Raw genomic sequence first — 24,469 nt, 5'->3', positions numbered from 1 at the left:
GCAAGAAATAATGTGGGTAATCTAATAACATGTTACACATTTTCACTACGATCTTAACCAGCCAACGAGCAGAACCTATCACTTAATGACCTCATAGTACATTTTTGGAAAGCTGCAAGATTCTCTGGAATTCATACTATACAGGGAGCCCTAATTTTTAATCTCTCCTTAGCATGGTGGAGGATAAGAGAGAGAGAATAAAAGTTACCTCCCCTCGTTCTCCCACCGCTGGCCAGAGAACAGTAAACACTTCAAAAGTTTGCAGTGTTTATGCGACACTGGGCAGATGGGATGGATTAGCCATTGTCTTATAACCAGGGGCTTACTCTTGCAAATTCCTAGTTGAAAGATGACCTAAGTAAATAAACATTCCTCACAACCTAAATTGGAGGAAGGCAGCCTCCTTCTATTTATTCGTAAAGAATCTTAAGTATATCTATTCTTATGTAACCTTAAAAGTAGGTGTCATGTCATGGTGAGGAGAACAGGCAGGGAGCGGGCTGGTCCCCAGTGCACAGGGCAGTGGCAGGGCTGAAATCCGCAAGGAACGGCCTGTCCCCAAAGCTTGCCCTTTGCTCCGACTCCTTCCTAGCGAGGGTACTTTGATTCCGCTGAGAGCTGAGCCCGTCTGTCAATATTTCCATAGTGGCCTCCAGGATTCTTCTCATAGTGCCGGGCCTGGACGAGGGTCTGAGCGCCGGACGTGCGTCCGCGGCACTGAACGTCGCGAGCACCTGCGTTCGTCGGTCCATTCGGCCAAAAGGCAATGGCTGTGCGCCCGCCCCGCTCTGTCCTGACCCCAGATAACGGGAAGCAGCGCCTGCTGAAACCCGAGCTCGGTGACGCGCTGTCGCACTGCGTTCCGGTGCGATCACTCACACCCAGCTCGCCCGCCCGCCGGAAACGAGCGCGGCGCGCCCTCCGACCCCCACGAGCGCGGGGCGTGAGCTCGGAGCCCCGCAGGCCGGCGGCGCCACGGCGCGCATGCGCGCGCTGCTACGGCGGCCGCCACGGGCCCACCCACGCGCCGGAAGCCGGCACCCGGACTTCCGGTCGGCGGGTGGGTTTCGGGTTCCGGCTTTCTCAGTGAGCGCCAGCGGCCGGGGGGCGAGTGGCCGCGGGTGCGGCCCGCGTCCGGGGCCATGGAGAAGCTGCGGCGGGTCCTGAGCGGCCAGGACGACGAGGAGCAGGGCCTGACCTCGCAGGTAGCGTGTCCGCGGCGGCGACAGGCGGAGGGGGCGAACGTATGCTGGGCGCGGGGTGCGGGGCCGCTACCTGGGAAGAGCGTGGGGAGCTTTCCAGGTCTCGGTGGAGTCTCCAGGAGCTCCCTTAGAGACCCCGACCCATTTGGCCTTCTGGCCGAGGAGCCCGCTCTGCTGGCCGGCTTCCCTCCCGCAAACAGCCCGTGTGCCCCGCGCGCTTCTCTCGCAGCCTCTCCCGGGGCCTCTGCGCCTGCTGCGGGCCGAGCCCGACCTGCGCCGCGCGGCTGGGGTGCGGGCCCTTCGCCTGCCAGCTGCGGTGAGCCGAAACCTTTGAGAGTTTCTGGCCTCCCTGTGCCCCTAGGGATAAACGAGGCGCTGCGAAGGTGTGTGTGTCTTTTGGAAATGGGGACACTGGAGCTTAAAAACCCAGGTCATTGAGAAGTGGGATCTCACTGAAGTAAAAGTTGTTAAGGCACTGAATCCTGATAAGAGGGCCCCCCCCGCCCCCAGGCCTCGTTTCTGCTTTACCCACGGGACTTGATAAGGGATACTTCCTCTATTGAGAGGGCTGAAAATAGGAGCGGTGCAGGAACTGCTTTATTAGCATTTTTATTTACATGCCGACAAATTCTCGTTCGCCTGTCACAGAAGTGGAACATTTAAAATCAAATAGTGTTACGTAAGGGTCTTTTATTTGCCCTCTTTCCTCGCCTGACTTCCTTCCTTGCTATATTTATTCAGCACATCTTGTGGGCAGGATTCTGGGCCAGTCTGTGGGGGTTGTGTAGCGAGGGGGACTGCCCCTCCTGTGTGCACCTTACTTCGTCCAGGTCCCTTCCAGTCACCCCAGGAAGGCCTGAGGCAGGAGTGCGGGGCGGACTGACTGAAGTCGCCCCCTCCCCGCCCCCGGCCTGCCGCGTCTCCTGGCAGGGCCTGCCCAACCCGGCGGTCAGCATGTGGACACTTGCTTATTTGAAGGCATCGACCTTGTGTTCACTGGTGTCTGTCCCTGTGTCCGGAGTGGCTGAGTTGGGGTGGAGCGACCTGGGCTGTGAGCGTTGGAGGAGCCGATTGGAGCAGGGCCGCATTACCCCACGTCACTACCTGCGATGGGGTTAGCCAGAGGCCAGCACTGGGGGGGCGTGCCCACCGCTCGGTCCCGCCCCTCTCAGAAAGGAGTGGGCGCGGTCAGGCCCCTCCAGCAGGCTGTGGACCCTGAGGTCCGGACAAGGCCAGCGGGAGGGCTTCCCTAGGGACTGAGTCAGATGGGAGGAGTGTCTTTGGGGTCCCTGGTACCCTGTGAGGAGGCCTCAGCTAAGTAGACCCAAGAAGGGACCCAGCGGGAACCGGGCAGGGCGCAGGCCTCCAGCCCAGCTCTTTTCCCACGCTCACGCTCGGGCTGGCACGAAGCGCACTTGGCGTGGGCCGCTCCGCGCACCTCGAACCAGGAGCCAGGCTCCTGGCGCAGCACCCAGGGCAGGCTCGGGGCGAGTGAGCGCGCGAGTCGGCCAGTGGCCGCAGGGTGAGACCGTGCGAGCCGGTGCGTGTTGAAGATGGAGGACGCTTAGTGCCTCGAAAGGCCCATGAGACCGTCTCGGCGAGGACGTGGCTCATGCCGCAGAGAGGACGAAGAGCCGCCGAGTTTCCTGTAAGTTCCCCGGGAGGTCCGAGGGGTTGGGCCCCGAGGCAGCGTGGCCGGGTGACCACCGCTCTGGTCCTCGGGACAGGAAGAGAGGATGTTCTCGCCACAGGCTTGGTGGTTTGGGGGCAGCAAGCGGGGGTGGGGGGCGTGTTCCCAGCGATGGCCTCTGCTTTCTCAGTGAGGCAGGGAGGTCAGCCACGGAGCGGCAGTGTCAGGCAGGAGCTGGGCGTCTGAAATGGAGGTGGGCGGGAAGGGCGGGCGGTGGAGGGAAAGCAGGTTGGCAGCAGCACTGGACACAGCAGTGCGGCAGGCTGGTGACGGGCTGCGGTGCCCCGTTCCCGCCTCGTGACAGCCCCTCCCCCCGGGGGAGGACGGCAGGCGGAGGTGGGCGCAGCACAGGGCCAGTTCCAGGTGTCTTCTGACGCGAGTGCCCTGGGATGCCCCCGGAGAGGGAGGGGACGGTCCGCGGCCGGAGGCAGCGCGCAGGCAGGAGCCATGGGGTTGGTGGCCCCGGAGGCCATCGGGTGGGGAGCGGCGGCTCGAAGTTCGGAGACGGAGTAATTTTGGGTACCAAGAGTGCCCTGGGTCACCCAGTGGAGTGGCGGGGAATGGTCACTGAAGTCGGAACGAGGAAACGAGAGGCTGGGCTGTCCACTGGGTGGTGCGCAAGGTCGGGGGGTCGGGACCTGGGATTGGGGGTCCTGAGGGACAGAATGACAGGGAGAGCTGTAGGGGCAGCGAGGAGGAGCAGCGCGTCTGTGAATGTGTGAGCCTCCGAGCAAGGGCAGGACCCCCGGGAGAGCGTCCGTGGGCGCCCGTCTCCCCGGCTCACTCTCCCGTGGCCCTTCCCACGCGGCACTGGGGTCCGAGGGTCCGGGAGCGCGGCAGCCGCGTGTTCACGAGCTGAAACCACCGCGTTCCCTGTGTGCCAGGGACAGCGGCCGGGGGGCCTCCGCAGCCCCTCGCCCCGGGGCAGGGCCCTCCCGCTTCGCGGCGCTGCGGGACGCCGCGGGGCGGGAGCGCGGCGCTTTTCTCTGCGCCTTTCCCAGCCAGGTGTGTAGCGAAGCACGTTCCGGGGCCCGGCGGTGCCGTCTGGCTCTGGGGGGGGGGCGGGAGGCGGGCACCAGAGCAGGGCAGAGTGGCCCCGCTCCCAGGGGGTTTCCTCTTTGCGGCTCTTCCCCGGATAACTAGTAAGGAACGTCACGGGTGGCGACGTCAGCGTGTGCTTTTCTGCGACGCGTTTAAGGAATCGGCACGGTTGCTGGTTTCGATGGCGTCATTTCTGGTGGCGCTGCACAGGCGCGTGGCACCGCGTGCTTGCGCGGGGGCAGGGCCGGGGGCAGGGCGCCTGCCGTGTCCTGCGGGGGGGGGGATGCGTGTCGGCTCGCCGTGCGTGTCGCAGCGCTGCGGAGGCTTTCAGTTAGGGCTTAGGGACTCTGCTCTGTTTCTGTGTCCGGGACAATTTGCAGGGCTCGAGACAGGTCTTTTGCCTGCGGATCGACTATTCCGTATTTACTAACAGAACGACGTGTCCGTTTATTAAAGATCACCGTGTGGAAGAGGTGATAACGGGGAAATCCCTGCTGCTTTGTGAGTGAGCTCGCTCACAGAAACAGACTGGCTGTCGCACACCGACAGCAGAGCTTGTGAACAATGGGGTGATTTAAACTTGTGAAAAAAAGAAAAAAATGGATGCTTTTTCCTTTATGCTTCAGCCTCACCTCACTGTGCACTCACACTGACCGTTTAGAAATCGGTCTTAGGATACTGTTCCCACTTCTCACAAACCAGTAGGTCATTTTCTGTGTGAAGCGTCGTCTTTAGGGTTTATTCTGTTCCTTGTGGTTAAAATACACTTAATGGGTAGGTATTCTTCTCGATCAGAAAGAATGAAATTTAGATGTTTTTATAGGCAAGTTCATTCATGTTTAAAATTCAGCGATCAGTTTTGCTATAAGCACATGACAGTGCTAATGTCTAATTAAAGCAAAATTTTATAAAATGTTAAAAAGTCATGATGTTACTTTGACAGAACCTTTGTGAGTTATTTTTATCTACTTTTCATGCTACATAAGGATTCACACAGGAACCTACTCAGGTAAGGATGTAGCCAAAGGTATTTTGTTTTAATCTCATTATTTTTAAAAATAACATTTTAAGCACGTTGTCTTATTTTTATGTATGTTAATGTAAGGTAGAAATTTAAATTTTGGTATATAAATTCTTATATGTTTCTACTTTCTTGAAACGGCTGTTGATACTTTTTCAGCCTTATTGGGAAAATAAATGTTAATAGCGTACTTGGTAATCTGAATGTGCCTCTCTAATCATTACTGCGTGCGGATTATCCTGCTGTGTAAAGTATGTGGAGTAATTTCTGCTTTTTCCCTACGTAATCTGGTTCGGATTTGTATGACATACAGGAGTGTCGTTGCTCCAGAATAAATCATTTCCAACTTGTGTTTTTAGTAATGGTCGGGGAGAAACCCAAGGCTTTCATGAGCTGGTTTCGAATGGACACTTCATGTCCGATGGTGGACACTACGGGTGGGGGGCTCCCCAGGCCCCCCGGTTAGGCGGGTGTTCCCACCCTGCAGTGGCTCGCGGCTGTACCTCTCTGCTGTCCCTGGAGCTCCTGCGGTCACCCCCACTTTGCCCCCAGCCCACAGCCAGTGAGTCGCTGGCAGGAGGTGGGTTCTAGCTGTGGGCCCTGCTCATGGCAGGACCGACTCTGAACCCGTCCACACTGCAGGCCCCGGGTACGCTCCAGCTGAAACCTCGTCCTTGCTCAGCGCCTCCCCTGCTCTGCCAGGCCCCCTCGCGCCCCTGGGTTTCTCCTGCTGCCCGTCCTGTGCAAGGAGCACCGTGTCCCGCCCTCCACGCAGGGCAGCTCTCCTGAGTGACCTTGGCGCGCTGAGAGAAGGCGTGGCAAGCCCTGGACCCTCACCAGCCTCAGCGATTGTCAGCGTTTTGCCCGTCTTGACACAACTTTCCTCCATTTTTTAATCTTCCAATTTTTTATATCTTCTATATGATGTCATTTCACCCATATCAGTGTGCATCTGCTGTCCCTTACAGCTCAGAGCTGTTTAAATAACAGCAGCGTAGCTCCGTTGTCACAGCGGCCCACCCTGGCGGTGGTTCCGCAGGACCGTCCTGTTCCTGTCCCCGCCCGTGTGGGTCGCCCCCTTCACAGCCCTGGGGCCCTCGAATTCTCAGCTGGCCCTGCAACCTGCAGAATGACACAGGGCCGCAGTCGGGGCTCACGGGGGGCCCTGCCTTGTGTGGTGCAAGGGATCAGTGGCGAGCAGTGACACGAGCACGTTCTGTCCCCCTTGTCCTCAAGGTCCTGGACGCCTCGACCCTGAGTTTCAGCACCCGGATGAGGTGGTTCGCCATCTGCTTCGTGAGCGGCATCCTCTTCTCCATCCTCGTGAGTGAAGGCTTACGCTGCTTAGCAATTGCTGCCTCAGACCGGGAGTCCCGTCTGGTCCCAGCACGCGGTCCAGTTTATCCGCTCTGAGGCTGTTCTGATGGGACATGTTTAGTCATTTTAATAAAGGGGTAAAGATCAATACAGAGATGTAGCAGTTAACATTTGGGGGTTGGTCATGGATTGTTAAAAATCAAAAACGCTGCACTCTGTAAGTTAGAACTTGCCATTTAAAAAGAATACTTAATTTAAGTAGAGCGAGATTCACTCACATGTGTAAAGAAAGGTGTGTTACGGCTCATTTACATATGCTCATATGCAAATAGGCAGAAGATCCAGGTGAGCAAACAGCATTGAACATTAACTGCTTTTTAAAAATGCCATAGAGACTATATGCAAACACTTTTATACTTAAAATTTATTTTACATATTTATGTTACTACTGTTGTAGCACATTTAATTTTAAGCCATTACAATGGTAAAATTATTCTTAAATAACTGTAATATCTTAACTCAGGGGACCGCATTGCTGTGGATTCCAGGGGGCTTAAAGCTTTTTGCAGTGTTTTATACCTTTGGAAACATTGCTGCGTTAGCCAGGTACGTACAGAAGTTGAGCTTCTCAAAATACCTTGTTCGCTATCACTATCAACATTTTCCTCTCTGGTGAGGATTTTCTGAATAGGATGTGTTTCCACAGCCTGACGTACTGTGAGTTCCGCCACGACACCTGTGTTCATTTAATAAATGTCGACGGCCCCTGCTGTGGGCCAGCTGCCCGGCCAGGGTGTTAGCAGTAGGGGCGGCAGCGTTCGGGGGCACTTACTGTGTGCCAGGGAGCTCTCTCAGTGTTCTGTGTCCGTCACCCCCAGTTTCTGAGGTGGCACCGTTATCACCCCTTATAGCCGGGGTGTGCCTAGCCTCCTGCAGACCGTCCTCCAGGGTCCCAGTGAGAGAGCCCGTCAGGGACCAGCTGCCTGGCGGAGGGAGGTCTGGGGGCGAAGCCGCTGTGGGAAGTCAGACAGGGTGGTGCCGCAGGGGGGGCCCGGGGGATCGGGCCCGGGGCGTCCTCTCTGAGGGTCCCGTGCATCTTTGGGTGGGTCGATGTCTGTCGTAGCACCGACCAGGCTCGTGAGCTCTGCGTCTATAGACACTCGGCTTTCAGAGGCGACCCTGTTACTGCAGGAATTTCCCGGATCAGAGGTCCCGTCCAGGGCACAGGCATGCGTCAAGGCCGAGCTCGGTCTGCCTTCCTGGGCTCGCGGCCGTGGTGGTCCTCGCTCAGACCGCGCTCCGCAGGGAGCCGGGTGGAGCCGTGTGCTGTTGCCACCAGAGGCTCTGCACTGGCCGTTGGCCGTGGAGGTTGCTCTCCAGGGTTCTGACGTGGCCTGTGCGCAGAGACGAAGTAGGAGTGACAAAGAATCTTGTCGGTTTAGGGTCGCTTTGGGTCACTTGCAGCTAACGCATAATGCTGTAGGTAACTTGTAAAAAGGCATTTATGTCTCATGGAAAACTAAAAGGCTGTTTTCCTTTCAAGATTAAGGAAAAAATAAACCAGACCTTGTGAGAGATTTCCATTAAATAGACTAACATAGGATTTCTTTTCTCGAAAGCATTTATTTTTATGTAATCAGACAGATTAGTCAATCCATCTCTCAGTTCTCTTATTTGTTTCAAATAGCACGTGCTTTTTAATGGGACCCATGAAGCAGCTGAAGAAAATGTTTGAAACAACAAGATTGCTTGCAACAGTTATTATGATTGTAAGTAAATAATGAAAATTAAAACTTTTATTGAAGTATCTTTTGCATTGCTACTTTACAGATACTTGCCCGTTTTATGTAAGTACTTTGTCGTGTTTTCCTGGTTGTGTATAGTAAGTGCACCCTGCAGCTTGCGCGTGAATGAGTCTGGATCACGCAGTATTACCTGACGTGACTGGCCGGGTAAGCCCTACTTTCTGTTGCACGTGTCAAGCTCTGTAGCTCTGTGTGCTTAAAATGAAAGTTAGAGCGGGGCGTGTCTCATTTTCAAGCCCCATGGAGCGTTTCTTAATGGACCGTTGTGTCTGCTTTTTGAAGGGTGGGTTAGAAGACATGCCACTCCGGGTCCATTTGAGTCTTTTCAGGGAGAGTCGGCATTCATTTAAGTAGCCTGTCCTCTGGCTTTGTCCCTGCCCTTTGTGACTAGTTGACAGACACCTCCCTCGATGTGGCTTTTGGCAGCTGCTGGTCGCATTGCTGGTTCTGTACGTGGCTCCCCGGCCATCACTCCTAAATTCTGTGCTGTCTTTATCTGTGAATATAGTTTTCATCATCGTGCATTCTGGGTTCTTGGCTGATCGTCGTTTTGGGTGTTGTGGGCAGGAGAAACCCAAGACCCTCTGTACCAAGCCCCTCGTCATAATGTGCTTGTCCTGTATCCTGCAGGTTTCTTTTGCCTTAAAGCCTGTTTTTGAATTTAAATGTCAGCAGGAGCTATTTGTCCTTTTACCAGTTAATCAGCTTTCCAAACACAATCAATCTGTAGATTTGTAAGCGAGGAGATGTTTCCAGCTAGCGCATGTGGGTCTTCTCCCTCCTTACCAGAGAAAAGAACTTTTTAGCCTAATTTTTATTTATGTCATTATTCAGATTCATCGTATTTATTACCCCTTGTCTAATGTTTCTGGTTATCTTGAATTTCCTCTATTAGCTTGTATAGCAACACATACATTAATATTTAACTTTGTCGAGGTTACTGAGAAATTATCTTACACTGTCAGACTAACGCAAGACTTTATGTAGCTTCGTTTTACTTGAGGTATCTTGGAACCTGTCTTAGTAATGCACTCCACCTTACATAGACAGGCACGAAGTCGAGAGACCGTTCAGACATTTAGAAACGTAAAATAGTTCCCCAAAGAGACTATTAGTTATTCATCTGGTATAACTTTGGCGATGCCTTGAGTCATAATGTTTCTAGCTAATGCCGGGGGTGGTCTCATTTGCTGCTGACGTAGGCTGTGCCGCATAAAGACGGTGCGGAAGTGCCGACCCCTGGCGCCGTGTAACCACCAGCCCCTGACTCAGGCACGTTGCTGACGTGCTCTGGTTTGTTCACTGCAAAGCCCTTTGGTGCAGGGAGCCGGACCCTGTCCTCCTTTCAAAGGGAGGGTGACTGAGGTTAGACCAGATGGTTAACTTAACCAAGGACGCCCAGCTCGGAGGCGTCAGAGCTGGGATCTGGCCCAGGTCTCCACCTGCAGACACCCCGCCCGTCACCTACCTCTCCTCTTCACTCCTGGCCTCCTTGCGGGGCACAGAGGTGAGGAATGAAGATGCAATCTCTGCGCAGAAGTCGTCACAACAGATCCCGTTGGAAAGCTGAGTAGAATTATCCGGGTGCGCTGTGGGGCCATTCTGGCTGGTCTTGTTACTAAGGTCACTGTCATCGTTCAGCAGAAGGCTGTCACTCTGAGTCGTTCTTCAGGCATTCTTCCTGTTCACCTGATCAGCAGGTTATAGTCCAGGTGCTTCCACATTGCCAGGGAGCAGTGCAGTCATAGACTGCGAAGTAAAGGAACACTTGGGGGCATGGAAGCACGGCTGGGGTCAGCCGGGTCGCTGATTCGTCCTGTCGCGTACTTTCTGTGCAGGTGCATGCAGACCAGCTCCTGCATCCAGGCAGGTGCGTGCAGATCAGCTCCTGCATCTTTGCAGGTGCACGCAGACCAGCTCCTGCACCCGTGCAGGTGCGTGCAGACCAGCTCCTGCATCTTTGCAGGTGCACGCAGACCAGCTCCTGCATCCAGGCAGGTGCGTGCAGATTAGCTCCTGCACCCGTGCAGGTGCGTGCAGACCAGCTCCTGCATCCAGGCAGGTGCGTGCAGACCAGCTCCTGCATCCAGGCAGGTGCGTGCAGATCAGCTCCTGCATCTTTGCAGGTGCACGCAGACCAGCTCCTGCACCCGTGCAGGTGCGTGCAGACCAGCTCCTGCATCTTTGCAGGTGCACACAGACCAGCTCCTGCATCCAGGCAGGTGCGTGCAGATTAGCTCCTGCACCCGTGCAGGTGCGTGCAGACCAGCTCCTGCATCCAGGCAGGTGCGTGCAGACCAGCTCCTGCATGTTTGCGAGCTCCGGAGCAGACTCAGACTTGGCTCTCTCTTTCCTCCCTTCCAGTTGTGTTTCGTGTTGACGCTGTGTGCTGCTCTCTGGGTAAGTGACGCTCGCCGTGCCGCTTTGTGCTAGCCGTGGCCCCACACTGGGTCTCAAAGGAGCTCAAAGTCTGGCTTCCTTAAAATCCCCCAAAGGTTGGGTGTCCCTAAAATTGCGTATGGCAACATCCAGCTAGTGGCTAGACTTGCCGTAGGTGGCGCATCTGAAACAGACAGAGGTGAGTTCGTCCTCGCTTCCAGGTGAGGCGGGTACCTCTGGCAGTGCCCGGGCTGTGATGGGCTCTGTCTGCCGGGCGGGCGGGCTGATGAGCTGGGCTGTTAGGGGCAGCAGGCTGTGGAAGCCACCACAAAGACAGGGCCGGAAGGCAGCCCGGGGCAGGCGAGCAGAGCCGAGAAAACGACGTTAGATAAGTCCCACAGCGCCGCGGGCCGGGGGACACTCCTCGCCAGCCTCTGACGGTGCCACTGTCACGGCCCCGCTGGCTCATCACGCCCTCGCTTCTGTAGTTTCTGTAGTTACCGGTCCCTGTCTGCTTCCCAGAAGGCTTTGTGGTGGTTCTAGAGCCATCTCGAAAACGGTACCTTTTAAGGAAGAAAGTCTAGAAATGCCCTGTCAGACGCTGTCCTTATCTGCTTTTTATTTTGGCCGATGTGAGGACTAAATGTTAGTCCTGTGGGAATTCACTTACACCTCATTTCCCAGTAACTTAGAAGAATATTCTGAGTAGTGTTTGCATGTCCCTGTGAAAACATCCTGGTGTGGAATGGTCTCGCAGCCAATTTGCTTATAAGCCATAGATTACAAGTAAATAAAGAAGTAAATAAAAAACAAAAATGGACAAAGAATTCTAAAAATAGGTCATTTAAAAACAGCGATGGACACTAACATTCTAGAAGATCATAATAAAATAGTTTTCCTTCAAAAAATAAGATGTGAAAATGAGTAAAGTATGTGAATTTACATAGGCTGTAGATCTAATAACTAAGTGGGGTTTTAAGCATTGATTTTAGAAACATTTACATTGACTTTAAGGACCCAGTGTACAGCGTTTCGATAGTTTCAGTCTCTGCACGGTTACTTCAGCAATGTTTATTTAATACCTCAGATTTAGCAGTATGTAAATTAGTGGATACCGAGAATTTTAGAAAGGAAATGTACTTTATGGCTATATAAATTTCAGATCTGAATCTTAAGTTTGTCATACTAAAGTTTAATAAGGTAACTGTCATCTTACAGTTCTGACGGGGAAGGCTTGGGCTGGGTTGTGAACAGCATTTTGAGAAGTTGTAACTTGCTCTCTCTCTCTTTTCCGCGGCTGTCAGTGGCATAAGAAGGGGCTGGCCTTGCTCTTCTGCATACTGCAGTGCCTGTCGATGACCTGGTAAGTGTGACGCCAACTGGAAAGTTAAAACTCCCTTAAGGAGATTGCAGGGTGAAAGCGTTTTGTCTTGAGACTCTCAGCCCAGCAAAGTGGTTGGCATTTATCTGGTGGTTGAAGCATGTGCCTTGGAGGGGACGGACCTCCTGAGAGGTCGGGTGAGTGAGGTCTGTGGTGTGTCCCGTGGGACCGAAACATGGCTTGGTGGTAGCTTCAGGCAGGGAGACCCGTGGCGGGGTGGGGAGCCATGTTCACGTAGTGACGCCGTGACGAGCTCACTTCTTTTCTGAGATGTGAGAGAGAAAGGATAAGGCACGAAGGTGAAGCCGTGTGATGCGCGGACGCGAGGCCCTGTCGCAGGCCGAGCCCAGGGGCCTTGGGGTGCCAGTGACCCGGCACCGTGTCCTGCGTCAGCACGGAGCAGACCCGCCCCGGCGCCGGCTCGAATCACTGCCGGGGGTCGCCCGGGACGAGGCGCCGCTGCGCCCCGCACACTCTCCCCGCCTGGCCCGCTTGGCCCCTCACGGGCCTTCCCGTGCCTTGGGCCACAGCCCGCCCAGCTGCGGCGACAGGCCTCGCGAAGGTCAGGTGCCCCTCACACGCGTCCAGGTCAGACCCGGAGGCGTTTTCACGTGCAAGATATTTTTGAGAGGGTCTTTTTCTTGAGAGCCGAGTTTTGTTTGCTCCGTCTTCCTGACTCTGCTGTCCCAGGCCTCCTCGGTGACACCCAGTCTGGGGCTGGTCTGTCGGAGCCCATTTCGGCCTCTCCCCCCGTGGCTGCTCCGCCAGCAAAGCCTCTGCGTGTTACAAAGGAGCCCTGCGGCGATGTTCTGCTCCTTTTCAGTGAAATAAGGAACATTTTTAGGTCATTTCCTGTGATACGTTGCTGCTTATTATGTCATCTGTATTTAATGACAGATTCATCCCTTAAGGAGATTGCAGTGTATCCTCAGATATTTGATAGTTTCTATTTAAAAAATACCTTGAAAAGGAAAACCTTTTCATTCCAAGAAGCTCAGACGCTAGCAGGCGTCAGGGTCACTTAGAGAGTTTGTGAGAACAGAGTTTCTCATTTGGGGGCGTGGGGCGGTCCTGCGACGCTGCTGGTCAGGCGTGACCCCGTGAGAACACCGCAGGAACACGCCGCTTTCCTTTGCATTAGGATGGTGGCCCTTTCGCAGAATGAGAGGCACCGTTTAGGTGACTGAACTTGCTTTTTCTTGCAGGTACAGCCTGTCGTACATCCCCTACGCGAGGTGAGCACGTCGGGATTCCATCAGGTTTCTGGTCCTCTCTTTGTCTTCACAAAAATACGTGAATTTTAATAATTCACATGAAAATGTCATTTGAAAAGCCGTTTTTTTTGGCTTTCTTCCCCAAAAGAAATGATATTGTAAATGAGGTGGATAAAAAGCTTGCGCATAAAGCGAAGCCATTTGGAGCGTGTGCAGCGGGAGGCTGGGCGCTGAACCTGGGGTTAGGGGTCCCACGGGGGACCGGCCCCTGCCACGCCTGTGGGTACTCATTAAACGGGGTGTGGAGATGCCAGCAAAACATGTCACTGAATTACAAGGACGTTAGCGCAAAAACGAGGCCCGGCACATGGATCTCCCACGCCAGTGGAAACGTAGTTATTCTTTGTGTCAAGAGGTAACTGCCACCTATGTTTTTTCAGGGAAGTGCACTTAGTTGTGGAGGGAGAAACAAAACTGATCTTAAATCTGACAGATTCAGAAAAATACTGCGTCGAAGCTCAGCTTCGCCGATGGTAGAATCAGAAGCATGGGTCGTATATGCCTCACATGAACAACGGAGAAGATTAGTAGAAATTCTGTTTTGTTTTGTTTTTTTAAATTTTAAATGGGTAATTCTTTTTTGACGAACACTTACTAGAAAAAGCAAGTCAGGGTCAAGTACAGGTGCATAGGCCGTAGAGCGAGAGCACAGGAGGAAATTTCCTGCCCTCAGGACCTTTGCTGCCATGTCTTGCTTTTCTCAAGGGGGAAGGTCACCGAGAAGGGGTGCCCACTCCCGCATGACAATGTGAGCATGGTGGCCGGCCCCTCCTCCGAAGTGCACGGTCTCGGCTGAGGGCAGCAGGCAGATCTGCCCCCTCGTCTCCAGCTCGCTGCTTGCTTTAACAGTCCCTAAAAAGGGTAATTTCCACTGAATAAAAGTAACACTCTAAATAGTTTTGGGAAAAAATATTAAAGGTGAGTGAAGTTTATCACATTTTTTTTTTCCAGAATTCTTAGCATGCAGTTGTACACATTTTGCTTCTTAAAACCAGTTCGTTATTTTAAAAATTAGTTTGTTTTTTTCACTGGGCAGTTTTTGGCATTTACATTTATTCCTTCACATTAAGATTAGTGTGCATGCTGGGATAAATTATTTCAAGTCTCAGATCTCGATCTCAAGTGACGTTCAGCAGTTTTCTGTGTTGGGGTCCGCTGAGTTCTGACGTACGAAGACCATCATGCATCCGTCTCTTGGCCGAGATGTTTTCTGAGGGTTTTCTCTTGAGGCGGGTTATTATGTTGCCTTTTCTTCCTTTTTTCCACCAGGGATGCAGTGATTAAATGCTGTTCTTCTCTCCTAAGTTGAAAACCTGAAACTTCAAAAAAGAGCGTTTGAAACTTGATGTTGTTATGTTTTCGGTGAAGTACGTTTTTCCTGACACAGTAATCACTCCATAACCCACTGCAGTGACAGTCAAGACCGTTCTGCGTGCTGGTAAAATACACATGTTCAATTGACTGTTAAATGCTCGTAATGTTAATTCCTCTATATGTCATTAATAAGCTCTTCCAGAGCTAAGGAGATTTTAATCATTGCCAGTTGTAAATGATTTTTAGCCAGTTTTTAATCTTTTCTAAACAGCGTTCGAGATGTGAATATTTAAGGATAAACTATGCCGCAAGATATAGTCATCTTTTTTGTTTTTTTTTAAATGTCTAGATTTTAAAAATATTTTTAAAACTTTAAATGTGAAAGTTTATTTTAAACTAAAAATTGCTTATATGTAATAAAAATAATATATGAATCTTTACAGTTTTGAAATAAACTCATATTTGGAAAAATTAACTTTCTGGATCCAATTTACAATATTTTAAGTGGGTGGTAATTTGGTTCAGTCAATAAAATTTAGTTTGGGCACTGTGCAGTTTTTCTGTGGAAAAACGAGTAAGCTACAGTCTCAGCCCTAATGTTTCTGGGTATAAATCTGTAAAAGATAACGGCGCTGCGTAATGATGGAAGTGCTCAGAAGTGTGTCCTTGCGAGTGTCCCTCTGCAAACAGCCGGCCGGACGTCCAGGAGGAGGACGTACGGGGGGCTCGTACTGGGGTGAGGAGAGCTGCGACCCTGGTGGCACAGGAGGAGGTGGCTTTCACCCAGGGCTGGCACTGGGCCCCCGTGGGGGCCCCTCCCCGCCCGCTCCCCACGCGCCCCCTCTGCCCTCCCGGCTGACCCGAGCGCGGTCTGCAGGGAGAGGCCCGCGGGTGGGGGCCAGCACAGGGCTGCTGGAGCAGGGCGCACGGGGGGTGGGGGTGGGGTGCGGGGAAACTACTTCTCTCGGAGTTACCCCAGGGCACGTCCTGGGAGAGTGCTCTGGGGGCGCATAGGGAAGCGTGCAGGGGAGGAGGCGATGCTGGGACCGGGAGACGGGGTGCTGTGTCGTTTGCTGGAGGGGGCGCCGCACGCACCCCGCAGTGTGGACCATCAGCCACCACCGCACCAGCCCAGGGTTGGGGGGCGGTGAGAAGTCACGTCCTCGGCCCCAGGGGCCGCGTGGGAGGGGCAGACGCGGGCCCAGTTGTCGGAGATGTGACTGGTGACAGTCGCAGACCCTGGGAGTGTAGCCAGGCCAGCTCTGGCGCTGTGGCCAGAGCGTGGAGGGGGAGGAGGGTGGCCGGCAGGTGGCCGGCAGCATGGCGTGGGCAGAGTGTCACCGAGGAACTCGGGGCGGGACACACAGGAGGGACCGGTTGGACTTGAGCAGAAGCGGTGCAGCTTGACGAGGAAGAGTTCCTTGGGACAGTCGGCGGTGACATCGCAGGTTGGGGGAGGCCGTGTGCCAGCGTCCCCAGGCCCTCCGCAGTGCGGCCGGGGCAGCCCTCCCTGGAGCCAGCAGAGCGGACTGTCCGGAGGCGTGTGGCCGGGCGGCTGGGGCGGCTGTGCGAGGCCATCTGCGGCCGCCCCGGCCTTGCGTGGCTGGGGACCCTCCCTGGGAGGAGGCGGGACTGTCCCTGGGAACCCTCGCCAGTTCACTGCTCTCAGGTCGCCTTCGTTTTCCCTCTGGAAGCCGTGCTGCTCGCTGACCTTTGCCCGGCACTGGCCGTAGGGTTCCGCAGACTAAAGAGGGCCCCGCCAGGAGTCACTGAACCCGGTAACTCCAGGCGGCCAGGTGGGGGCTGCATCAGGGGCGGGTCCAGAGCAGGGTCCCGTGGGGCAGGCGGGGTGGTCGGCCAGGAGAGGCCCGGGGCCCCCGCTAGGGCCCGTCAGGTAGCTGGTGTGACTGCCCAGGACGACGACGCTGATGCAGCAGCTGCAGCGCAGGGTGGCCTCGCGGGAAGGTGTCCCCCGTGTCCCCCGCAAGGGGAGTTCGGCTGGGGGCGGAGAACGCCATCGAGTCCACCGGGGCTGGGGTGCTTGGGCGCCCCCTGCTGGACGGGTCCTATCCAGGCCACCTTGTCGTGCGTGGGCTGCTTGGGCAAGCCTTGGTTTCCTCATCTGTGGAAAAAAGGTTGCCGTGAAGTAACCCAGATAAAGTGATTCTTACTTCAATAATGGGGAAGAAGAAAGATTAAAGTAAATCACATCTGGACAGTTTCCTGCCTAACGGTTTTCTACTCCCAAAGCCTTTCGCAGCAACAAACCAGTGTTAGAAGAAGACATTCAGGGATATTTTAGTTATTGACCAAATTCTCTATTTCTCAGTAAGCAAATAGGATTTTTAAAACTGGAATTAGCTCTCCATGTTTTCGAAAATTTAGAATTGGTTTTAGTTTTGGACGTTTGACTACTTGTTGCTATATCAAGTAAAATTATTGAATCAAATATAGTATATAGCATTTGGGAAGAGGGTATAATTAGAGAATGGATCGATTTGTTTTCCTTTTTGAAGTTTTCATGAACGTACCTGGAAGTAGTAGTAGATGCCTTAGTAAAACCGAGAAATCAGTAAGTTAATGAGAAAAATTTCTTAGCATGATGGCTAGTGGTCACAGCAGGTGTCTGTTTGGATATCCGTGGGGTCCAAGCGGTGACTTACGGCCAGGCCGATGGCCCTGTGCTGTGCGGGGTCACCACACCCTTTCAGTAGCTCAGCTCAGTTCACACCTGTGGCACAGTTACTGTCCACGATTTAGCTGGGCGTGTGTGTAGTCTTCTTGGTATTTTATTTTAGTGACCGAAATGCCTTCTGCATGCCTTTTATTCATTCTGGGACTATTTTAAGGAGCCTTGTAATCCAGTCTTTGTTCATACACTTTGATACAAAGAGAAAAAAATTACCGTTAACTCTCATATGTTGGACAGTTATTATGTCATTATCTGAAATTTGAAAATCAAATAAATGTAATTCAAAAATTAAATGTAAGTAGAAAACATGAACAGTTCTGAATACATATATTTGAGGTTTGCTTAATTCTCCTTTCCTCTCAACCAGCTTATCTGGAATAGTAAATTTTGTAACCTCGAGATGAAATGTAATCATGTATTTTAGAGATTGACTCTTGTACCTGGGTAATCCCTGATATATGGTTGTGAAACCGATAAGCTCATTACGGTATCCTGTGATCAAGTTTTACAGGTTAGTATATAAGCAGTTCCGGTTTTTGTGATCTGGGCTTGTTACGCAAAATCTCGTGTAAATTATGAGTTAAGTTGTACTATTTCTCGACTCCAATCACTTTTCCATAGAGTCTTATTCCGAACTTAAATTTGGCTTCTCCTAGTGTGACTTTCCTTACTGGTAACTGTCACCGGCTATTCAAGTCAACCAAACGGAATGTAACGGATTCCTTAAGGGCCCGCGGGTGACAGGGTGGGCGACTCAGTTTTCCCACGATCCCGCCCGGCCCAGGCCAGGCTCTCTCGCCCCTCGTTTTCCAGGATCCGAAGTCCTCGGGAGAAGAGGCGGCGGGCGGGGGCAGGGAGGTGCGTGGGAGCCTCGGCAGGGGCCGGACACCAGTGCCCTGCACACACGCCAGGCTCTCCGCGGCTCCAGGACAGCAGCCACCGTGAGGTGCGGGCACCTCGCCCCGGCCACGCGCCCCTGGGCGCCTGGCCCGCGCGGGTGCCTGGGCAGTGGCCACTCAGCGCCCTTCTTCCCGGAAGCCGACACACCACTTCCTGTGGCCGAGCTGCTGGGCTGGGACAGGGTGTGTTGGGCCCTGGAGAATCCCAGTGACCAGTCTGGGGGTACATCAGGCTGGCGAACCTCACTTTCTCTTTTTGGACGAAACGCCTGATATTTGCTAGTGTGGGGGGTGACAACTGCTTAGTCTGTCCTGGGCCCAGAATTCTCTTGTGTGGCGGCTCTGGGACCCCACTGCTGGAGCTGTGTGATGTTGGGGTGCTTCCCCCACCCCCATTTACCAGTAGGATGGAGACAGTGACAGGAGCCAGCAGAGTTTCAATCAGTATAGATTAGCGGTCGTAATTATGAGACGGCCAGCCTACCTTCACCCGACCTTCACCCCCAGCTGTCGCCATTTGCGAAGCATGCTGGGAGTTAGGGAGCAGGAAGGAGAGGAGCCGTCGCTGACACCATCACAGCGTTTGCACGGCTGGGATCCCCACTGAGTCTCTGGGTGTCCGAGGGTTGGTTTCTCTCAGTAGCCGACCTTCGGGGCTGTGCCCACAGGAAGTGGTGTTGGCCAGCTTGCCCCCTGGCCCTCTGTCCTCTCCCGTCCACAAAAAACGTCCGCCCGCTCTCACTGCGTACATACCTGGTCTCATGCCCACCCGGAGAGGCTGAGACCTGGAATGAAATGCACAGGTGCTTTTAGCACCTGCGCCAGGTTTCTCCTGACCCACACTGTCTGAGACGCAGGCACACACGCCCGTGCTGTGGGCAGAGACGGGCTGCCTCGCGGCCCTGGCGAGAGTGAGGACAGCCGGGGACCTGGCTTGAGGCTGCATTTGCATAGTTTTTGGAGAATAAGCAAATGCGTGGGGTGGTTTTGGGGTGCTGGTGGAGATGACAGGCCTAAACCCTGCCCTCCGTCCCCTGGCTGTAGTGGAGAATGTTCTGGCCACCTGTCACGTTTGGGTCTTGCCTCATTCCCTGACCCAGTAGCCACCTCAGCTGGAACCCGTCAGAACAGGAGGGAGGAGGGGACCGAGGCCACCGAGGACGCCGGGAAGTGCTGCCCCGCCTGGCGCGCAGCAGAGGGCCGGGCGGAGGCGTCCTGCAGCTCGGGCTGCTGGCCGGGCACCTGTGTGAGCGCGCCAGCATTCGAATGCTTCTAGCTGACCTGGGCCAAGGCCAGCATGAGCTGGTCGTGTTCCTGGGCCTGCCCAGAAAAGTGTCACTGGAGGACAAAGACGTTTTGGAGATGTAAACAGCTGATCATTCTCCTTAAGTAAATGCAGCGGCCGCCTGCGGGGAGGCTCTGTGCATTGCTTGGAAATCGCTCAGTTATGCAGCAGACCTCCGGCGCTTGCGAGAACCATCTCTCGACCACCAGAACACCAGCCCACAGCGACGCTGTCACCTTTTCACTGTGAACCGCTGGTATAAGCGGAAAGTCTGTTGCTTAGCTCACATCCATCACTCATTAACGTATGTCTAATTTCCTATGTCGCCATCACACAACGAACTGGACTCTAGGTTTTTAATTTTGAAGTGACTTTCAGCAGTGGCGTTTACAGTGTGTAAAAGCGAGAGCAGCGTGATTCACCGAAAGCCTCTTCCCCACCTCTGGCTTCAGCCGGCCGCCTCCTGAGACGCGGGGGCGCGGCTCCGGCCGCCCGGTTCCCCGCGCCCGCCCGCCGTCCCCACCATCTCAGCGGCGCGGGGCGGGTGTGCGGGAATCTCACTCAGGCGTGCGGGCTCCGCCCAGCTCCGGGGACGCGCCCACTCCCCGCCCCCCGCCCCCGGCCGGTGGATCACCGCCAGCCTCGGCGCTGGGAGCCCGGTGGGGCCCCCGCCCGCCCCTCTGTACCCGCCTCGCGTCCCGCGTGCAGCGGTCGGTGGCGGCCGCGTCCCCCGCGCGGCTCCTCCTCCCGCGTGCGCTCAGGGGGCGGGGCGCGGGGGGCCTGGGCTCACAGCCCCGGGTGCTGGCGTCGGGACGTGAGGGCCCGGAGATGCCGCGCCTGGACGGAGGTGGGTGCGGACGGAGGACGCGGGGCGCCCCCCGCCGCCCAGGGGCAGAGCGCCGGGCTCCGCGCCCCCGGGACTAAGGGCCGCCCCTCTCCTTTCAGGGCGCTGACGCTCCGCCGCCCCGGCGGCACCATGCCCTTCCCGCCACCGCCGCGCGCGCCTGTCCCGGGGGTCCCCGCCGCGCGCCCGCCGCCCCGCAGGCCCGGCGCCCCCCGGAAGGTGACGGCGCCCGCCTGCGCCCTGCCCGGGCCCTCGCCGCCCGCCGCGGCCGGGGAGAGGAGGGGCGCCCCGGAGCGCCCCGAGCCGCTGCTCTCCCGCTCCTGGCCTTCGGCCACGCTGAAGAGACCGCAGGCCCGCCGCGCCCCCGGCCCGGCCCCTCCGCGCACCCCGGTCCTGGCTGCGCCCGGCCGGCCGCGCGCCCCGGTTACGGCCGGCGCCGGCGCCAGCCCGGCCGCGCCCGCCGCTTTGGGGCGCGCCGCCTCGGGGCCCGGGCCCGACGCCACCGCACGTTTCTCGCTGAGCCTCACCCCCGAGGCCGTCCTGGTCGTCCAGAGGCGCCACCTGGAGAAGCAGCTGCTGGCGCGGCCCCGCCGGCCGCTCCCCGCGCCCTCGGCCGACGCCCGGCGCCTGCTGGGGCCCGGTGCCCGCGCCAGGCCCGCGGGCGCGCGGCGGGGCGGCGACCCCGGAGGCCCGGACGCGCGCCCGCCCCGCGGCCTGCAGGCCTCCGGCCCCGGCCCGCAGCCCGTTGACCTGCGCCGCGTGCTCAAGGTGTCGCTGCTCAACGACCGCCACAAGTACGACGACGTGGAGTACGAGGAGGAGCCCGCGGCCCCGGACGAGCGCCTGGTCCGCAAGTGCACCGAGTGGCTGCGCGGCGTGCAGTCGGCGGCCACCGCGCGCGGCCGCACGGGGCCCCTGGACGCGCTGCCGCACCTGGGCACGCTGTGAGCGGGGCCGGCCGGACGCCCCCGCCGCCGCCTCCGGGCACCCGGGAGCCGGGCAGGCCTCCTGGGCGCCCTCGTGGGACACGCGCGGCCTGGACTGGCGTCCACCACACATGTCGGACTCCTGTGAGCCAAGGGGGCCCGCGTGGGACGCACGCGTTCCCGGCCCCGTGGCCCGCCACCTGCCCAGGCCCCCACACTCCCCAGCCGTGACAGCCCCACGACCTCTTCTGTCCCGCATCCCCCGCACCCGCGTTCTGTCCAGTCCCCTCCCCCACAGGTCTGCCTTCTGCACCATCACGGCCTCCGCTTTCTCCCGCAGGTGACCTTCCTCACCTGGGGGAGTGCACGGCGGTGCGCATGCCTCTCAGTCCCCACCCCTGAGGTCAGTCAGGCCCCTGAGACCCTTCCGGTGTCACCCTGTGGGCGCCCTGGGCCTCGCGGTGGGTATCGGCCAGGAGGGAGAAGGCCCCGGAAGCTGGCCTCTGTCGTGGACAGGGGCGTGGTGCTGCATTTAGGATTTCGTTTCCCCAAAGACGTGTGAATGGGAAGGCCTGGACGCGGGTAACCTCAGCTTCCCGCTCCAGAGGGGCGGGCGTCACCGGGAGCTCTGCCCGGGGGATGGCCCGGCCTGGGAACAGCCACTTGTCACCAGCTGGCTGGTCCTGGCGTGATGCTGTGGGCAGCGCTCGCTGCTGTGAGCCAGGTGCAGGCCCATGCGCACTCACGTGCACACACACATGCAACTCTCACCCTTCACACTCACAGACATGCCACGACACTACGTGGACGTGCATGCTCACACCTGCACTAAAGCGCGTGTATTCACGCCTCTGTATGCACTTACGTGCTCAGCCACATGCACATACGCGCTCACGCTCATTCTCACACACGCTCTCACCCTTGCACAATCACATTCGCACAGCTCACACACTCGCACATGCACACTCGCACACAGCCTCACATACGGTTCCGGGGCACGGCTGCAGGTGCCCCCAACAGCTGGGCTAAGGCGTCGGCAGGAGTGTGGGGCAGCTTCTGCCCAAAGTCATCGTCTTTATTTGAAGCGCTGCGCACAAAATGTCTTCTGTGCTGCAGAGAGAAAGGTGACCCACCGCAGAGGGGAAGCGAAAAGCTGCCCCAGCCGAGGACAGATGTTCTGGGCGGGGGAGCGTTTGAGGGGAGGCTGGGAACTTGCTGGGCCGGAGCAGGGAGGTGAGTTCGTTTCCAGTGTTTTTAATCTCTGCTTGGAAATAAGCGACACAGCTTTGTACAGTTGTATATAGTGATTTTAAGAAAGAAAATTCTATTTATTATTTGGATAAAGGGTAAAACCCCTCCGCCTCGTAGGGGCTGCCCCCCACCCTGCTAACTCCAGGCCAGCTCCATGCATCTGCGTATACTTAACTCACTTGTGGTTGAAGAGGAAACAAATGTTATAACCAGGTAAGGGTGGCCGTAGAAAAATAATGTATTACCTCCGTTTGGAACTCATTTTGTAAAGGTCTGTAAATAGTTTAATGTTCATCTTGTTAGATTTTAACGTGTCAAGTCTTAATCGTATTTTACACTGAAGCCTTACATTTTTGAAAACCGGTTTTCTGTGTTTGCTATCGAGACCGCTGAGCTAATCCCCGGCCGCCTCGTGCCAGGCACAGTGTAGTTGGTCTTGAAGCGTCTGATTCATAGGGCGCCCGGGCAGCCACAGATGAGCTGCGAAAACAAGGCCCCTCCCCGCTGAAGGGGGTGTCTTTTCTGGCCCTGTTTGAATGCAGAGAGCTTCTCTGTCTTTCATCCGAACTGGATGCATTAATACCAGAGAGGCATTAATGCAAGTTAGCCATCTTGCTGAGGTGACTTGGGGACATCTGCCTCCCGACGGCCCTGGCTGTCCCCAGTGCAGTCTGCAGAGCTCAGTCCCGGGGGAGGAGCGCTCGTTGTGGACGCTCACGTGCAGGTGGAGAGGGGACTGACCGTGAGTTCACGGCGAGCAGTGCGGTGAGCAGTGTTGTAACTTGGTCTCATGTGCACTTGGTGCAGGTGCCGGCCACGGAGGGACCCAGGCCTCTGCCCATCGCCACAACAACGTTTCAACGGCTCTCCTGGAGCCGCGGGCTTCGCGAGGCATCTTTCCGTCCCTGCCCTGTGTGTCTTCCCGGTCCCGCTGCTGGGACGGTGGGCGGGCTCTCTTCATCCGTGGGTCTGTCTGTGGGGTCCCTGTCGATTTCTTCGCCTCCCTTTCCTCATCTCCATGTTCTCTGGGCGCCACACCCCACCTCTGTCACGTAACTGCCCACGGGGTGACGCTGAGCACTTCTTTCTCACTCGCATCTGTTGAGGAGAGTTTTGTGTGCCTTGTCCACTCACACCGCAGATGGGTGGAAGAGACACTCATGTTGCTCGGCTGATGGCTGTGTCAATAAAAAGAAAAAGCCCGGCGGGCGGCTCGCGGTGTCTGCCCGGGCCGCCGCCGGCGTTCCGAGGACGGTTCCTCGGTCGCGTTGCAACTTCTCAATGTTTAAATAAAACGAATTCAGTGCCTTGTGTTGCTTTTTGAGGAAGTTACTAAACATTGGCCAGAACAAGGTCTCCAGGGTGTTTGGGATTCGTCCGAGATGCCACCTCCGCGGTGCCGCCCCACGCGAGGCCTGGGCCCCCCAGGGGTCGGCCAGGGGTCGGCCAGGCGTCACCAGCTTTAACCACCGTCAGCCACCAGGAGTTAAAAGCTAACGATCGTGACGAGGCTGTTTGGCAGCGCGGTTTAACGTCTCGTCGGGTCAGAAGCCCGAGAGCTCTGTCCCAGGCTAACCCTAAGACTGTGCCCACAGTGACAATTCTCGTGCGTTTTAGGGAGCTCGTGGACCCAGGATAAGAATTCCTTCAGTACACGCTCACTCGAACGGTTTTCTTTCACGGGCCGTAATTTCAGACTGGTGGGGCACGGCCAGCCGAGGCGAGGGGTCGGCCACTGCTCCGCTCCGTGTCCCCGCCCGGCCGAGGGCGGCAGGTGCTGCCAGGGGCGGGCGGGTGGCGGGAGGAGCCCGGCAGGTGGCACGCGATGCTCGCTGTGGTTGGTCATCGTTGCCCCTGCCGCGGGGCTCAGACCCGGACCGCGAGCCGCTCACGCAGTGCCGGGCTGGCGGAGGCAGTCACGCCGGGGCTCAGGGGCCGTCCCCCATCTGCGGAGACAGAGACCGAAACGGAGGCCCGTTCGCGACGTAAGTGCAGTGAACCCCCCCTTCTGAAGCGCCCGAGGGCCTGCGGAGGGCAGGCTGGACCCTCGGGCTGGACCACCCCACTGCAGTGTGCCTTGGGTTGGTGACAACCCGCGGGCCCCGAGGCCTCCGCGGGCCGCCTGCCGCAAGGCAGGTCCGTCTGAAC

General features: G+C 56.4%; 2 protein-coding genes across 2 annotated transcripts; both read left to right on the top strand.

The window, feature by feature from the left end:
* Nucleotides 1–1,042: 1,042 nt before the first annotated feature.
* On the top strand, nt 1,043–14,643 carry SFT2D1 (SFT2 domain containing 1). Its single transcript, XM_016128113.2, has 8 exons — nt 1,043–1,205; nt 6,191–6,277; nt 6,795–6,877; nt 7,959–8,040; nt 10,441–10,476; nt 11,760–11,818; nt 13,042–13,071; nt 14,380–14,643. Exons 1-8 carry the CDS (start codon nt 1,143–1,145, stop codon nt 14,417–14,419), a joined length of 480 nt encoding a protein of 159 aa, XP_015983599.2. The 5' UTR covers nt 1,043–1,142; the 3' UTR covers nt 14,420–14,643.
* A 5,465-nt stretch (nt 14,644–20,108) lies between these two features.
* PRR18 (proline rich 18) lies at nt 20,109–24,054 on the top strand. Its single transcript, XM_036223550.1, has 2 exons — nt 20,109–20,147; nt 20,246–24,054. Exon 2 carries the CDS (start codon nt 20,277–20,279, stop codon nt 21,090–21,092), a length of 816 nt encoding a protein of 271 aa, XP_036079443.1. The 5' UTR covers nt 20,109–20,147; nt 20,246–20,276; the 3' UTR covers nt 21,093–24,054.
* Nucleotides 24,055–24,469: the final 415 nt, after the last annotated feature.

The sequence above is a fragment of the Rousettus aegyptiacus genome, unplaced genomic scaffold, assembly GCF_014176215.1.
Source record: "Rousettus aegyptiacus isolate mRouAeg1 unplaced genomic scaffold, mRouAeg1.p scaffold_m13_p_1, whole genome shotgun sequence".
Taxonomy (NCBI): domain Eukaryota; kingdom Metazoa; phylum Chordata; class Mammalia; order Chiroptera; family Pteropodidae; genus Rousettus; species Rousettus aegyptiacus.
The sequence above is the reverse complement of the archived record's forward strand: the minus strand, read 5'-3'. Positions and strand labels throughout refer to the sequence as shown.